The 14,278-nt window shown below is 47.7% G+C and overlaps 1 protein-coding gene and 1 long non-coding RNA gene across 2 annotated transcripts; one reads left to right on the forward strand and one right to left on the reverse strand.

Annotated features, from left to right (window-relative positions):
• Window positions 1-5,603: 5,603 nt before the first annotated feature.
• LOC135180339 (uncharacterized) lies at window positions 5,604-13,124 on the forward strand. The gene is made up of 3 exons (XR_010304397.1): window positions 5,604-5,690; window positions 7,745-7,837; window positions 12,635-13,124. It is a non-coding gene; the product is annotated as an uncharacterized LOC135180339 (long non-coding RNA).
• Window positions 7,619-10,459, reverse strand: C1QTNF8 (C1q and TNF related 8). Its single transcript, XM_064152704.1, has 2 exons — window positions 10,231-10,459; window positions 7,619-8,166 (listed from the first exon to the last, which is right to left on the reverse strand). The coding sequence occupies exons 1-2, from the start codon at window positions 10,457-10,459 to the stop codon at window positions 7,619-7,621; spliced, it is 777 nt and encodes a 258-aa protein (XP_064008774.1).
• Window positions 13,125-14,278: the final 1,154 nt, after the last annotated feature.

Genomic DNA, 14,278 nt, shown 5'->3' on the forward strand with positions numbered 1-14,278 from the left:
TTTTTTTTAAAGGCTTGGGCATCAGAAAAGTGGTTTCAAAAGGGATGAGAGGAATCAGAGTTCCAAAAGCATCCAGCACATGCTCAGAGCAACCTGTTTAAATACCAGACAGGTTTATAAGCTCAGCCCATCCCAATACTGCCTGGCCAACATGGGATCAAAGGAGCAACACTAGCTGCTGCCAGGGAAAAGTAGGATTGTTGGCAGGTCCCATGCTGAATATTCTGAGGCAGATAAAAGCAACTTGCCAAGAGCTGAAGTTGAGGGGAATTTAATATTTTGAGTTAAATTTGGCAGAATAGGAGTCTTTATCAGTCTCCTCTGGCTGACAAAAGCCTGATTCACACCACCTCTCTTCTATGAATCTATGAACCTCACAGCTCTTGCTAAGCTTATGATGAGCCAGAACTGTGACTGCAGCAGTTACTAAGGGATGGTTTATTACTGCAGGCTGACATCAAACCAAGAAACTGGGTTGCCTTTGAAGAGCACAGTTGAAGGGCTGAACAGAGCAAGATTTCAGGCTTAGCAACCTGGAATCCTGGCTCTGCACGCTGCTGCAAAGCAGCAGGACAAGGTCGTCCTTGTCTGCTGGATAGCAGGAACACATGGTGAGCAGGAGAGAGTGCAGGAGCCAGGTTGCTTTAGTGGTTAGCTCAGGGTATGGTGTCAGTCCTCCCAGGTCCTCTTCTCACCTGGTTTTGAGCCCTCATTACCATCATAGGGGTGCAAGGAAGGCAATTAACTGCATTTCAGATTCACCACTAAACCTGCAGCAAGAGGAAGACCTAATCTTCACCTGCTGCTCTTTTTCCTGAGAATTAGGAAGTGCTAGAAGAGCCCTCTTGGAGATGACTTTCATTTTGCAGCTCACCAGAATAGGCTGAGAGAGTCGATGAAGAAGTTCAGAAGTTTAATCAGCTTGGAGGAGACTGATAGCAGAGAGCAGGAGGCTTTGAGCAGAATCAAGCCTGAGGCAGCAGAAGAATAAGGAGAGAAAACAGGGAGCACACAGAAGGCTTAGTTTCCCTTTGGCATCAAGCCCCAGCCCAACCACCAGCTCTGCCAATTGCTATGAGCTCTAACAGCCCTGTAAGAGCCATTAAGCTGCACACAGACAGGATTATAAGCCCTTGTACACCTTCAAGAGAGCATTTCTGAGTAATTACAGCATTAAAGACTGCATGGAAAGACACTAAACTCTGTTATAGCAAGATCTTCTAGCTCACTAAAGAACCTGCAAGAACAGCCACAGGACCTAAGAAAGGTCCTTGTAGCATCACCCTTATGCTCAGTACTGCCACAGCTCATCACAGGCATTACTAAGTCTGGAAAAGGCCTCTAAGATCAAGTTCAAAGATCAACCGAACACCACCAGGGCCATTAAACCATGTTCCAAAGCCTGTGTCTACTCCTTGCTGGTTTGGGGTTTTTCAAAGTCCCTATGGCTGGTGGCTCCAGCACTTCCCTGGGCAACCTGTTGCAATGCTTGATCAGAGCAGAAAGTGTAAATGCACTCAAAACACAATGGGAGATTAAATGCTCTTAAAAACGGAGTAAAATTTAACATCTAACCACTGCCCTCCATCACTCCACTCATTTAAAACTACACTTCCAGCAAGCCCAGGAGGTCCCCTCCAACCTTTACTGCTGCCTTACATAGCCTCTCACCTTCTTACAGCAGACTCAGGTGGGCTCCAAGAAATTCGCTGTTTCTCCATATGAAAAATCATGGAATCATAGAGTCAACCAGGTTGGAAGAGACCTCCAAGATCATCCAGTCCAACCCTGTCCAATCAACCAGACCATGGCACTAAGTGCCTCATCCAGGCTTGGCTTCAACACCTCCAGGGATGGTGACTCCACCACCTCCCTGGGCAGCCCATTCCAATGCCAATCACTCTCTCTGCCAACAACTTCCTCTGAACATCCAGACTAGACCTCCCCTGGCACAACTTGAGACTGAGTCCCCTTCTTCTGTTGCTGGTTGCCTGGCAGAAGAGCCCAACCCCACCTGGCTACAGCCTCCCTTCAGGTAGTTGTAGACAGCAATGAGCTCTGCCCTGAGCCTCCTCTTCTGCAGGCTGCACACCCCCAGCTCCCTCAGCCTCTCCTCACAGGGTTTGTGTTCCAGGCCCCTCACCAGCTTTGTTGCCCTTCTCTGGACACATTCCAGCACCTCAACATCTCTCTTGAATTGAGGAGCCCAGAACTGGACACAGTACTCAAGGTGTGGCCTGACCAGTGCTGAGTACAGGGGCAGAATAACCTCCCTTGTCCTACTGGCCACACTGTTCCTGATGCAGGTCTGGATGCCATTGGCTCTCCTGCCCACCTGGGCACACTGCTGGCTCATCTTCAGCTACTATCTACCAACACCCCCAGGTCCCTCTCTGCCTGGCTGCTCTCAGCCACTCTGTCCCCAGCCTGTAGTGCTGCTTGGGGTTGTTGTGGCCAAAGTGCAGAACCCTGCACTTGGCCTTGTTCAGTCTCATCCCATTGGCCTCTGCCCACCCATCCAGCCTGTCCAAGTCCCTCTGCAGGGCTCTCCTACCCTCCAACAGCTCCACACCTGCTCCTGGCTTGGTGTCATCTGCAAACTTACTGATGATAGGGAAATCATTAGAAAAATAAATAGAAATTCATCTGTCTTTTCTTCAACACTTAATTCCCTCTCCTCCTTCTCTTCAGAAGAGAAACTAAAAAGCTTTTCTTCAAAGCTTAGTTCTCATATTGCTGGAAAAAGAAAAGGATTTCCATTTTATTTCTCTAAGAGAGGCCTTGGCAGGCTCCCTGTGTGTCACAGAATCACAGAATGAACCAGGTTGGAAAAGACCTCTAGGATCATCGAGTCCAATCTATCACCTAACCCTTCTAATTAACTAACCCACAGCACTAAGTGCCTCACCCAGCCTCCTCTTAAACACCTCCAGGGATGGGGCACTCCACCACCTCCCTGGGCAGCCCATTCCAATGCCAATCACTCTTGCTGTGAAGAATATAATCTTTGCTTCTTTCCCACCTCACATTTCCCCCTTTTTTCTCCCAAACTCACAGCACCTGGGTGCTGTTGCAGTCTCCTCCCACCCCAGGTGTGACCACTTTGCCCTCCCTGCTCACTCCCCTTTATAATCAGCCCCAGAAGAGGCAATAGCTCCATGTTTGCCCAACTGGGCAGAGGATCCTCCTCCCATCACCACTGGTGAGTCTCCCACCCTGGTGAGTGCACTGGGTGAGTGGTGGAGGGGATCAAAAAGGCCGGGGGGCCTGGTGGCCCCCCGGCTATGTAGGACTAGGCTTGATGATTGCTCTAACGTCCCCCACGGGTGTTGGCTGAGCTCCTCTGTATTTAACTGCTGCTTTCTGCTCGCTTGTCAATGTGAAAATGGCAGGACTCAATCTGTGAAGCGTTTTGAGAAGCACTGAACAAGCATGGAGGGAATGGCTGTGAGTCCCTGACAAGGAAAGTGGGACAAAACTCCAATCTCGTTGGCACTCCTTTGTCTCAGAGTGGCTAAAATTCTGCCTTGTTCTGTGATTAATCTAGAACTGACTTTGTTCAGTACCAGGTGACATCCTGTCTACAACTACCTGAAAGGACATTGTAGCCAGGTGGGGGGTGGCCTCTTCTCTCAGGCAAGCAGCAATAGAACAAGGGGACACAGTCTCAAGTTGTGCCAGGGGAGGTCTAGGCTGGATGTTAGGAGGAAGTTGTTGGCAGAGAGAGTGATTGGCATTGGAATGGGCTGCCCAGGGAGGTGGTGGAGTCACCATCCCTGGAGGTGTTGAATCAAAGCCTGGATGAGGCACTTAGTGCCATGGTCTGGTTGACTGGATGGGGCTGGGTGCTAGGTTGGACTGGATGGTCTTGGAGGTCTCTTCCAACCTGGTTGATTCTATGATGAAGCCAGGTCCAGGCAGCATATGACTGTGATGCAACTCAGGGTTTTACTCAGTTAAGCTGCCTGACAGAGAGGCTTTTACAAATTGTTATCTCAAATATTTGTCAATCTCAAGTATTTGTGCTTAGGATTTGTCTCCTTAAACTTCTCTGATCAGGGATGATTTTTTCCCAGTGCTTGAAGCTGGAAAAAAAAGAAGCCCCTGATGAAGGCAACGTTAACTGTGGCTACTTAGCCCACCACGATTTTTGCCCTCTGCAGGGATAAGTTTTAGTATAATTAATACCTATTTAAATGATCACTATTTCAGTGAAAATCCAGATAGAAGAGGAGCAGGTAAACAACTGTCCACATGTCCAAAAATGCAACATCCTAGCTGACACTTGTTGCATTTATAAACAGAGTCACTGTCTGCTAAAAAGATCAGACTATATTTCAGAGCAAGAGAAGGCTGGAAAATTTAGTCTGGTCAGGTCCTAGGAGAAAGGATGGCAAAATTACTCTTCAGCAAACCATATGGGTTCAGAGGTGTTCAAGAAAAGCCTGGATGAGGCACTCGGTGCCATGGTCTAGTTGACTGGCTAGGGCTGGGTGCTAGGTTGGACTGGATGATCTTGGAGGTCTCTTCCAACCTGGTTGATTCTATGATGCATTTGAAACGTGGCAGTAGTAATATCTTTCTACATTAAGCTTTTTAGATATCCCATTATTTTTCCTCCCCAAAGAACTGGGAAGGTTGAATTCTTTGGTGCTCTAAATGGCTAATTTGAATAATGTAAGCAACACAGTCCCATATTTCTGCTACTCAAAAGGTTATTCTGCCACCTGAACCCTATGTGGCTTTAGTGACTGACCTGCTTCTGCCAGTGGTGCATCAGCCATGAGCATCCTGAATGTCTCCATCCTATCAGAGTCTCCAGCTGTGTGTCTAGGTGTTATGGAGATGGACACAGAGAGAGATGCAGGTGGATGGGTGGGATTTTTCTTGCCTCCTGGTAGGAAGCAACTCTTCCAAAATCAGTGTGAGTTCATCATGAAGCCATTTTGGGGAGGTTGTTTGGGTTTTGTTTTCCCAGCCCTGCCAATAACTCCATCTGGGCATGACATTTTAAGAGGCCTGGATCATATATTTGTTTTCCTCTCCATTTTAGTTCTAGTCAATGCAGTGAATTGCAGAGTGAGTCAAAGCTGTGGGGAAACTACTCAATATGTGAGGAATGTTAAGGCAGCTCTGATCCCAAGTCTGCTTCAGTGAATAACCCCTGCTCCACCACAGGCATCTCATGAGGTCCACCACCACGAGTACCCTGCAACCAGAGTATGACTTTCTGGGTCTAGATGGGGAAGGATTCAAAACTAGGGACAGAAAAGGGGATTAAAAAAAAGGTTTTGAGCTCTTAAATGTGGTATGTGGCTAGGAAAAAACAGCCTGCAAATGCCTTCACTGAGGCCAGTCCAGTGGAAAGCTTTCTGCCTGGTTGCTCAGGGCTGGCATCTCCCTGTTGGTGGTCTCCATTTCAAAGTGATGTGTTGCAGATAAGGCAGCCATCAGGGTTTTTACCATCATCCTGATGGAAAGAGGTGGTTAGGGAGGTCCTTTTAGAAGGAAAATGAGAAGCAAATGCTGAAGCAGCTCTGGATCTGCACAACCTTCTCTTGGGTGTGTTTTTTAAAGCTGGACAAGTTTCCTACTCTTTCTTTCCAGGTTTGCAGACTGTGATGGAAGCAGGAGCAGAGGAGTGAATTGAAGACTTGTAGACCTACTTTGATCACAAATTCACTTTGCAGGTAGGCTATTAAAGAGTTCCTTTCTCCACAAGGGTTGTGACATCTCAAAGGCCTGCTATTTATTTTACAGCAAGGGGTCATTAACTTTGGCTCCCCATCCTGCTACTTATTGATGGCCTGCAAGGAAAAAGCAGTTGTGTGTCAGTCCAGTTCCTGGAGTCCTTTGGTAACCAAAAGTGCCACCTAGGAGGGTGATATAGGACTGGAAGTTCAGGTTTTCAGCTGTATACTGTGAAACAAAACATATGGAGATAAGATAAACACAACCAGGATACTGAAAGCAGTATCTTTATTTCAGCTACTTTTCCAAACAGCTGGGGATAGGTGAGGTACAGAGGTGAAGCATTTGTCTAGCAAGACCTTTTCATGCATCCTTCATACAAATGGCTCGGGATGCAAACAAGAGACTGGAAGAAAGGGCAAGGAGGAACTGGGCATAATGATGTTTCTTGCTGCTGCTTGTACCTTTCATCTCCTATGTCAATAAAAAAAGAACTCAACCCCCCTAAGATATCACTGTTTGCAACAAAACATCTTTTTCTCCCCCCCTCTCCAGTTTACTTTCCAGAAGTGTGCTGTGAGATGGTAATGTTCAGACAGGAGCATTCCCAGCCAAGGCAGATGTTCTCCTGTCACAAGTAGTTCTAGCAGCACACAAGCCTAGCAAAGTTATAACATGTGGCTACAGCCCTGCTCAAAACTGTGAGCCTTTGAAAAAGCTTTGCCAAATCCATACCAAATCATTGCTTGGATCAGAAAGGACCTTAAAGATACCTAGTTCCAATCTCCCAGCCATAGGCAGGGACAGCTTTCCAGAAGACATCATAGAATCATAGAAAGGTTTGGAAGGACCCTCCAAAGGTCATCTACTTCAACACATGTGCAGTAGCAAGGACATCCTGCACTAGAGCAGGTTGCTCACAGCTTTGTCCAGCCTCACCTCCAATAGCTTCAGACATGAGACCTCAACTACCTCCCTGGGCAACCTGTTGAAGTGTTTCAGAAGCCTCGTGGTGCAGAACTTGCTCCTCACATCCAATCTAAATCTGCTCTGCTCTCATTTCAAACCATTGCCCTCATCCTGTCACTGCAGGCCTTTGCAAACAGTTCCTCTGCAGTCTTCTTAGAGCCTCCTTCAGGTACTGTCAGGCTGCTCTGAGGTTTCCCAGGAGCCTTCCCTTCTCCAGCCTGAACAACCCCAGCTCCCTCAGTTTGTCCTTGTAGCTAAGGTGCTCCAGCCCCCTAATCATTTTCATGGCACTCCTCTGGACTTGCTCCTTGTCCTCACCTAATTCCAGCACTGTGCTCTCAGAATGTCATAACCTGAGATTCTATGATTCTATGATTCCATGAAATAGAACAAAAGACATAATGCAGGCTAAAAGTGTTGGGCAAAATATTATTGATAGCACTGGTGTGTTCTTGTCTACCTGAGTGGAGCAGACCTGGTGTAGGTGCTGGTGGGCATGGGCTCTTGCCAGCAATTGAGCACCCTGCAGAGATGCTCAAATATTGCTGTAGGAGTAATATTCCTTAACTAGTACCCAAAAAGAAACATGTGTCTGGAGATGATCCTTAGCTATAATTAAAAGGTCTTCTCTAAAGCAGGACCAAGAAGTGAAAATGCTACTGCCAACTTAGCAAACTCTGTAGGGATGTTACAGGAGTTGCACACAGGGCTGCAGAATTGGAGCCTTCTGTGTATGTTCTCTCCAGGGCACCTAAGGGCTGAAGCCTCCTCACTGCATGAGTAGATTGCATCAATTTGAAACAGTCACCTCCACCCACAAATGTGTCCTTGGCATGGACAGACAACATAAGTAGCCCAGGAGGCTTTTAATCCTTCCAGGTGGAACTAGGTGTATGCTTTTCTAAGAGGGAAGACACTAATGTATCTACCAAGCTTCGAGCCTAAAGCTGAGGGACGGTTACTCTATGGCTGGCTTGATTAAATGGCCATTGAAGATGATGTAAACGTCAGACTCCTCACTATAGATGGCATTTTCTCTCTCCCTCTTGAACATCCTCACCCAGACCTCCTCCCCTTCCTGTAGGTCCAGCATCAGGCTCTGGCTCTGCATGATGCTCCGGTCGCTGGGTTGGGCATAGAGGATGGCCACCTCCTTCTCGTTCTTCATCAGGTGCAGGTAGGTCTCCTTGAAGTTCCAGGTGTGGACATTGAGGCTGAAGTAGTAGACTCCTGCCACGTAGCAGAAGAACTTCCCTGAGAACATGTTGAAGTGCTTGTAGAGGTTGACAAACTCTGTGTCAAAAGTGACGTGCTGGAAGTAGTCTGAGCTGTGCAGGGGCTTCCTCCGGCCCACCGAGAAAGCAGCATAGAGCTGCTTGCAGGAGTGGCCCTGGGGGCCAGGCTGGCCCTTCTGGCCCTTCCGTCCATTAAAGCCACGAAGCCCTCTTTCTCCTTCCTTCCCAACTGCTCCAGGGTAGCCTCTCTCTCCCATCTCACCCTTCTCACCTGTCAGCATAAAGGCAAACCTTGTCAAATGCAAGCACATGAAGGCTGAAGGCACATCCTAGAGTCACAGAACTGTTCTGGTTGGAAAACACCTTTGAGGGCATCAAATCTGTTAAAGGAAGAGCTGAAACTCTCGCCTACTAAGAGGATACTTTCAATCCTATTTATATACCTAATAGATACAATAAAACTGTGATTTTTGTCTGCTGTAGCTACAAAAATTGGATAAGACATACCACAAAAATTTAACCATAACAGATGCTCAGTATTATTCAAGATGAAACTAAGAGATGGAATATGGAACTGGTAGTGAAAATATATTCCCTGAGTTTTAACATCATACCTATAGACACTGCAAGGAGGAGAGATCAAGAGAAATTGCTGGAAAAGTGAACAGAAGCCAGTGAAGAGAGATCCATAGGTGTTTTGGATGTATTTGTAGAGTTGATGTCTCTTAATTAAATCCTCTGCTGCAGTTACCAAAACACCACGTCAAATTTTGAGAGAAACTGTCATACTCAGCAGACTTAGTGTACTGTGGCTCATTGGATACTGGAATGGGCTGCCCAGGGAGGTGGTGGAGTCGCCGTCCCTGGGGCTGTTCAAGGCAAGGTTGGACGTGGCACTTGGTGCCATGGTCTAGCCTTGAGCTCTGTGGTAAAGGGTTGGACTTGATGATCTGTGAGGTCTCTTCCAACCTTGGTGATACTATGATACTGTGAAATCCAACCATTCTCTAACTCTACCAAGACTGTGGCATTTACAGCTTGTGTCATGTCTCTCCTTGGCTTTTTTTTGGGTAGATCAAGTGAAGGAGTTGCTTGGGGTGAGGAGAAGCACACAAGTGGTAGGATGAGAGGAAATGGTCTGAAGTTGCACCAAGAAGGGATTAGGTTGGATATGAGGAACAATTTCTTCCCCAATAGGCTCTCTGAATAGGCTGCCCAGAGAGGTTGTGAAGTTTCCTTCTCTGCAGTTTGTGCAGAAGTAGTATCTTGAAAGGATGCAGAGATGGAAACTCTCCCTGCAGTACTCACCTGGAGACAGGTTGTGGAGTCTTCTTCTCTGGAGACTATCAAGACCTATCTGGATGTGTGACCTGCACTAGATTTTGTGGTCCTGCTCTGGCAGGAGGTTGGACTCAATGATCTATGGAGGTGCCTTCCAACCCCACTAACTGCCTGTGATCCTCTTGTCCAGACCTGGCCCCGAGTAATGGTGGAGACCCCATCCCTGGAGGGGTTTAAAAGATGCTTGGATAAGAAGCTTAGAGGCATAGAATGATTCTATACCTCGAGTATGGTGTTCAGTTTTGGGCACCACAATACAAGAGAGGTGTGTACTGCGTCCAGTTCTGGAGGCACTGTACCAAGAGGAATATGGAGATGCTGGAGAATGTCCAGAGCAGAGCCACGAGGATGCTCAGAGGGCTGCAGCAGCTCTGCTGTGAGGACAGTCTGGTCCCTTCCAACCCTGACAGATTCTGTGATTCTATGTGGAAGTGCTGGAGCATGTCCAGAGGAGGGCACCGGAGCTGGGGAAGGGCCTGGAGAATAAAGCTCATGAGGAGCAACTGAGGGAGCTGGGGATGGTTAGTTTGAATAAGAGGAGGCTGAGGGGAGACCTCATTGCTGTCTACAGTTACCTGAAGGGACATTGTAAAGATACTGCTGCTGGTCTCTTCTCACAGGTAATTGGAGACAGAACAAGGGGGAATGGCCTCAAGCTGAGGCTGGAGAGGTTTAGATAGGATATTAGGAAAAAGTCTTTCACAGAGAGAGTGGTCAGGGACTGGAATGAGCTGCTCAGGGAAGTGGAGTCAGCCACCCTGGATGTGTTTAAGGGTCGTTTGGATGTTGTGCTTAGGGATATGGTTAAGGTGAATCTTGTAGAGTAGGGCTCTAGGTTGGGCTTGGTGATCCTGAGGGGCTTTGCCAGCCTGCATGTTTCTGTGTGATTCTGTGGCATGGTCTGTCAGCTGTGTACAGACAGATACTAGGCTATGGTTGGACTCAATCACCTTAAAGCCTTTTTCCACCAGGTAATTCTATGATCTTTACCCACCTTTGAGGATGGTAATATCTATAGTGGGTTGGACTTTGGGTACTGTGTAGGCAGGGTCACTGCTCATCCTCGTGTATCGTGAGGAGAGGATGGAGACAGGCTGCTCTGATGGCCCACAGCATCTCACACACGACAGCCGGCGCGGTTCCCGTCGTGGCAGACCCTTTTCCAGCTCAGCACTGATAGTGGTGGTGGTGGACACCAAGAACAGGAGAAGCACCACGCTCATCTTCAGCAGAGCCAGGTGGACTGGGCAAAGGAAGAGAAATGATTAACGTGTCAAGTCAAATCAGAGCTCCTGATGGGCCATCTGTTAGTGTTACCACAAGGTGAGCTTCTGATTAATTATTAGCTCATCTTGGAGTGGCACCAGGAGACTCCAGGTAGGAAGGGTGACCCACTGCATGCTGTTTGCAAGCAATGGGAAAGGCAAGCCCAGTCCCATGACCTACAGCTGGAATATCTGACACCAGGTAAATGGAAGGGGAAAAAAACCAAACAACAAACCCAGCGACCAAAACAACCCAATCAAATAAAACAAAAATTCCCCAAACAAAAGCCCAACTAAAAAAACTCCACAACAGCAAACCAAGAAAAGCAAAACAAAACCCCAAACCTGAAACCAAATCCAAACCCCCAACCTAACCAACCAACACAACCCCCAACCCTCTGAAACGAGCAAAAAACCAACCAACCTCCCCCAACCAAGACAAAAGCCAACAACAATAAAAAAGCCCAACCAAACAAAAAAGCACTCTCAAGACAAACAAGGAAACCAAAACAGAGGCAAACACAACAACCACAAAACCAAACAAAATAACCCCATAAAAGCAAAAGCAACCAAACAAGAAAACCACCCCAAAACTTGATGAGATCAGAAGCTAAGACTGAGATGTTTAAAGCTCTCATAGCAAACTCTGCTCAAGTGTTCAGCTTGAGCTGGAGCAGAGCTGATGCTGCTCAGTGCTGTCACTTCTCAGCTCAGGCATGTTTGCAGTTCAGAGCAGCTTTGCACAGCCAGGGGCTGCTTCTGGCAGGGAGAAGCTGATGGGAAGAGTTCCTGCCTAGGGGTGGCCTGCAGAAAGCCTCTGCCCGAGCCTTGCTCCTCTGCACACCAAGGGCACTGACACAGCTGGTGTCCCACCTTGGGGTGTAGGAAGTAAGAACTGGCAGCTGTGAGGAGCAGCAGACAGGACAGGTGACCCTCGACTGACTGACAAGGAATTGCAGCCCATGGACAGCATCTTCAGGATCAAGCTGAGATTTCACCAGAGCCGACCCTCTTCTTCACTGGCCAATGTCCCAGGAGGACTCAGACTCTTCTGTCTTTGACTCCAGACTAGAAGTCCCTGAAGCCAGTTCCAGAACCCAGCTCCTCAATCTGATTCCTGTTTGAGTCCAGTCTGGGACTTCACTAAGCGAGCACCAGTGATGTACAATGGTGCCACTGTTGCCATAGGGGATTGGGTTCTTTATTGGTTTGTTGAGGTGCTGGAAGGTGTCCAGAGAAGGGCAACAAAGCTGGTGAAAGGCCTGGAGCACAGCCCTGTGAGGAGAGGCTGAGGGAGCTGGGGGTGTGCAGCCTGCAGAAGAGGAGGCTCAGGGCAGACCTCATTGCTGTCTACAACTACCTGAAGGGAGGCTGGAGCCAAGTGGGGGTTGGTCTCTTCTGCCAGGCAAGCAGCAACAGAAGAAGGGGACACAGTCTCAAGTTGTGCCAGGGGAGGTCTAGGCTGGATGTTAGGAGGAAGCTGTTGTCAGAGAGAGTGATTGGCATTGGAATGGGCTGCCCAGGGAGGTGGTGGAGTCACTGTCCCTGGAGGTGTTCAAGCAAAGCCTGGATGAGGCACTGAGTGCCATGGTCTAGATGACTGGATAGGGCTGGGTGATAGGTTGGACTGGATGAGCTTGGAGGTCTCTTCCAATCTGGTTGATTCTATGATTTCATTGGATTGTTCTTTCCATCCCAGCTGGTTTAGTTTCTTCTCCACTCCATCAGTCTCTCTCCCTTCTTCCCTTTGGCAAGGCAAAGAGGTCCCCAGAGAGCCTCTCTGGTGGCCATCCCAGCCCTGACTCTTGACACCAAGGCACAATTTCTGTCTGGCTGCTGTTGGAGTAACTCTTTCACAAGGTGTTGAGTGAAAGACTTGAAGTCTTGCTCTGTTTGTTTATTGCATCACCATCCTGAAAAATTCAGATGTAGACAGTGGAAGGGATTTTAAATGCAGAGCTCAAACCTGTTTGTTTTATATTGTTTGAGAGCAGAACAAAAAGTGAAATAAAATAAAACTAAAAGAAACAAAAACTTTTGTCTCTTCACATTGCCTCTCGCTGGTGACCTCTTTCCAGGGTGACTTCCCCAGGCACTTTGTGGCTTTGACTATACCTGTGTGCTCTTACCTAGGATTTCTGTATGCTCTTGCCTGTTGGAAACAAGCAGCCTGAGCTGGGATTTGCTCTGCACAAAGACTAGTTGAAGAGACTTTTTCTTTTCTACTGCATTTTTCATTTGCTGCTGGCAAGCTCCAAAGGCCATGAATACTGGATGAGATGAGATGAGATGAGCAGAGAGAAAATGTTTCAGATGGGTCACAGGAGGGGAAAATTCTCTAGCTTCCTATCAATCTCCTTCCATGGGAAGGATTGGAGCTAGGGGCAAGCAACTGCATCCTCATACCATGCTTAAATTAGTGCCATTCTCCTGATTGCAGTGGTGTGTCATACAAGACAGCTTTTGGACTGGTGCCTTTTTGGATCTTCTCCAAAGTCATACTAGTCAGATGGACTCCTGTTGACCTCAGGCTGGAAACAGCTTTTATAGCTCCTCCTTCCACCAGTTTTAATTCCTGGAATATGTGGGAAGATAGTAGCTAGATGTCACAGAATTTCTTAGGTTGGAAAAGGCCTTCAAGATCATGGAGTCCAATCATTAGTTTCACACTGACAAGTCCTTGACTCAGCCAAATCCCTCAGCACAACATCTCATCTCTGTGAATCGCTATGGTTGGAAAGGACCACCAGGATCATCCAGCCCAACCTTCATCCCAGCATCCTTCATCACTAGACCATAGACTCAAGTGCCACATCCACTCTCCTCTCAAATGCCACCAGGGATGGTGACTCCACCACCTCCCTGGGCAGCCTGTTCCAGTGCCTGACCACCTGCTCAGGAAAGAACTTCCTCCCAACAGCCAACCTAAACCTCCTCTCATGCAACTTGAGGCCATTTCCTCTTGTCCTATCCTAAGTAATTCAGGAGAAGAGACCAGCTCCAGCCTCACTACACACACCTCCTTTTAGGTAGTTGTAGAGGACAGTAAGGTCCCCTCTCAGCCTCCTCCAGACTAATCACCCCCAGCTCCCTCAGCTGCTCCTCATAGCTCATGTTCACCCTATCTCTCCCCAGCCTCATCACCCTTCTCTGCACCCACTCCAGCACCTCAATGTCCCTCCTATACTGTGGTGACCAAAACTGGACACAGTACTCGAGGTGTGGTCTCACGAGTGCTGAGCACAGGGGCATGACCACCTCCCTGCTCCTGCTTTCAGAAGTAACTCTGAATTCACAGGTCCCATCTGCAAAGGGAGCCCTGCTTTGGAGCTCTAAAGAGGCTCAACTGTGCACAAAATGGACCAGTTGAGAAAATACAGAAGGGGAGGGGAAAAAAAACCAGAATGGGGCATGGCATTTGCATTGTCCTAGCATTCTTAGGAGATTCTTTCTTCTCATTCCTACCTACCTCAAAAGAACTGGTATTCACACCTTTTATTACTTGATGTGATCCAGCTCCCTGGAAACCCCATGAATACTTATTAGCAGCAAGGTAATGGCTTTGCTTCTGACAGCAGGGAAAGTTCTTTCATCAAATCTGTCAGAACTTGAAATGATATTTCTAGTGGTAATTGTGCTTCATTTTAGGGACAGACAAGTCTGAAGAGGGATTAATACTCCTTTTATATCAGTGTTCAGGGCTTGAATTCCATTTTCATTAAGGCCTTTTAAATTTTCATTCACTTCTTAAGCTGTCTTTGTGCTGCCAGAGAGGAG

The sequence above is a fragment of the Pogoniulus pusillus genome, chromosome 13 (genome assembly GCF_015220805.1).
Source record: "Pogoniulus pusillus isolate bPogPus1 chromosome 13, bPogPus1.pri, whole genome shotgun sequence".
NCBI classification, from domain to species: Eukaryota; Metazoa; Chordata; class Aves; order Piciformes; family Lybiidae; genus Pogoniulus; species Pogoniulus pusillus.

Coding starts and splice junctions, on each gene's coding strand:
- C1QTNF8 (XM_064152704.1), bottom strand. CDS start 10,459: ATGAGCGTGGTGCTTCTCCTGTTCTTGGTGTCCACCACCACCACTATC. Junction 8,167..10,230: donor AGATATTACCATCCTCAAAG/GTGGGTAAAGAT, acceptor TTATGCTGACAG/GTGAGAAGGGTGAGATGGGA.